The 2,738-nt window shown below is 44.1% G+C and overlaps 1 protein-coding gene across 1 annotated transcript in view; it reads left to right on the top strand.

Moving 5' to 3' along the window:
• ACAA2 (acetyl-CoA acyltransferase 2) overlaps nucleotides 1-568 on the top strand; it is a 31,652-nt gene extending 31,084 nt beyond the window's left edge. Inside the window, exon 7 of the mRNA XM_008593640.1 lies at nucleotides 362-568. Within this exon, the coding sequence (XP_008591862.1) occupies nucleotides 362-568 (207 nt within the window). The remainder of the gene's footprint in view (nucleotides 1-361) is intronic.
• Nucleotides 569-2,738: the final 2,170 nt, after the last annotated feature.

The raw sequence follows: 2,738 nt of genomic DNA, 5'->3' as shown, positions 1-2,738 counted from the left end.
ATGCTCTTCTGATGTCTTAGTCTTTTCAGATATGTTGGAAGGAAATCTACCTGGTTTATTATTTGGGGTTTTCATACTTTTTCCCTCTCATGTATGCAGTTCATCAGATTTCTTCTTACATCTACCTGCATCTGAATATAAGCTTTTCCTTGACATTCTTTCCTGTTTTCCTTTAGTGGGGCTATATTCTGTACCTAAAACCATTCTCTTAATCCACTTGAGTACCAATAGTACTATTTGTTGTATCCCAAATTATGCCATTGTTTCTGATCTACTGCCATATTTCTAATGCTGCTCCATTAGTTCAAACCTTGATTAGCTATATTTTTTTACCCTTTAATCAACTGTTTTTGTTTTCCAGGGGATATCTGATGGTGCTGGAGCTGTTATCATAGCTAGTGAAGATGCTGTTAAAAAACATAACCTCACACCACTGGCAAGAATTGTGGGCTACTGTGTATCTGGATGTGATCCCTCTATCATGGGTATTGGTATGTGTGAAACTAACTGGTTCTATCTTATTTCTGGAGATAGGTCATCTTTGGCATTCAAAGTCCTGAAAAACTAGCCAAATCAAGGTCCCTTGTAGAGAAAAGGACATTGGTAATTAGTCATTTAAATAAATAATCTTTATGAAGAACTGTTCTAGAAACAATAGGAAAACCCAGACCGTGTAAACTACTGGTGGACGGTAATGATATCTTAGTGTCCATTTGAAATATTTAATAAATTAACACAGAAAAAATAACAGAGAAGAATTAGGTGGTCCTGACAGGACAAAAGAAATTATGAAATGGGAGAAATCATGGGATGAAATAGAGGAGGCTATATAGAGAGGACAGACAGCAGCTCTCTGCTGGGTGTTTTACACAGTCACTAATGTATCTCATTCTGTCTTCCTACACTGCAGTAAGTGAGACTTCTTTGTCAATGAGAAAATCGAGACTTACGGAGGTAGTCTTGTACGGTTCCAGACCAATAAGTTACGGAGCCAGGGTGTGATGCAGGTCTCTAGTTCAAGTGCTCTTTTCACTGAGTTAAATACATTGTGTCACAAAGTCAAAGGAATGCTGCCCTGGCTCAGCTTGAGGCTTATTAGCAAAATGAAGAATTATGATAGGTGTGATGCAGGTCTCTAGTTCAAGTGCTCTTTTCACTGAGTTAAATACATTGTGTCACGAAGTCAAAGGAATGCTGCCCTGGCTCAGCTTGAGGCTTATTAGCAAAATGAAGAATTATGATAGTTATCTAGTTTGGCAAAGTACTAGCTGGAGATTTGGAACTCTCTACAAACATGTATAGTCTTGGCTTGAAAAATAGGAATTAGAAGTAGAGCAGAGAACTTTTTACTAGCTGCATTTCTAGGAACTAGAAATGGTAGTTCCAGATGATGCCAAGTTTTAATAATTTCTGTCATAATTCTCTGGGGAAACAGGGAACCAAATAGGTTCCTCTCTTACAAAAATAAAATTGGTGCTCAGATATATTAATTTATCTCATCTCACACCCCAAGGAAAAGCCTGCTATAGGGTATAGATTTTAGATTCTTAATAGGACCAAAGATTTTTCTATGAGCATAGGCCTTTTTTTGACTACCAAAAATTGGTTTTTGAGGAGCATCCCAAGTCAGAAGGGGGATAATATGTTGCTGACCTGCCATCTCAGAGATCCTTCAGTATAAGCTTGCGGGTCCTACTTCAATAATACCACTTACTCTGATTTGGGATCAAGTCAGTACCCAACCACATTTGTTGCCAAGTCCTTCAGAGAAGACATATCCTCTATACAGAATTCCTAAGAAAGCAAGCATGTTCATACCTTGTCATTTTTCACTGTGTGTCCCAAATGTATGCTGGCAAGAACTGCAAGATATTTAGACATCTGTTAAAAGTCAATTTTTTATCTGTAGTCTTAAAAGCTTATTAGCTTTCAGGTACCTGCTATTGATAAAGCATAGCTTAGTCTGAGAAATGGAAGGTAGCTTAAAAAATTAAACATCTAGGGCAATGGTGGCTTTGTGAGGAGAGGAAGAAGCACACTAACGTGCTCTTGCCCTGTACCTATGTGATACCCTGCGCTGCCTCAGGTCTCTGCAGAGGGTCCCCACCAGGAAGAAGGCCCTCACCCATCTTTGGACTTCCCAGGTGCCAAAACTTGGTTTAAACTGAAACATGGAGGGGAGCAGAGGCTCCGCAGAAACCACACACCCTGTGAGGCCACCACCACACGATCCAGCAGGTAGTCTTCACCGCCGCCACCTGACTCCATTCCCAGCCTGACCCAGTGCTCACGGAGCAGGGAGACATCCAGCAGGGGAGGCGGGAGCTCCGCAGAGATGACACCACGGCTGCGCAATCCAGCAGCATGGCCCAGCAGCCCGGCCCAGTGCATGCAGAGCAGGGAGACGTCCAGCGGGGGAGGCGGAAGCTTCGCAGAGACCACACCACCGCCGCGTGATCCAGCAACCCGGCCCAGTGCGTACGGAGCAGAGAGATGTCCAACAGTGGAGGTGGAAGCTCTGTAGAGACCACACATCCTGTGGGGCTGCCACCATGTGATCCAGCATGTAGGCTTCACCGCTGCCACCTGGCTCCATCCCAAGCCTGGCCCAGCACGCACGGAGCAGGGAGACGTCCAGCAGGGGAAGTGGAAGCTCGGCAGAGACCACCACCCTGCAGTACCACCCCGTGACCCTGCAGCCCAGCCAAGTCCATGCTGACTAGAGAGGTGGCTCCCCG

This window comes from Galeopterus variegatus, unplaced genomic scaffold (genome assembly GCF_000696425.1).
Source record: "Galeopterus variegatus unplaced genomic scaffold, G_variegatus-3.0.2 Scaffold9438, whole genome shotgun sequence".
NCBI classification, from domain to species: domain Eukaryota; kingdom Metazoa; phylum Chordata; class Mammalia; order Dermoptera; family Cynocephalidae; genus Galeopterus; species Galeopterus variegatus.
This window is presented reverse-complemented; position numbering and strand designations above follow the sequence as displayed.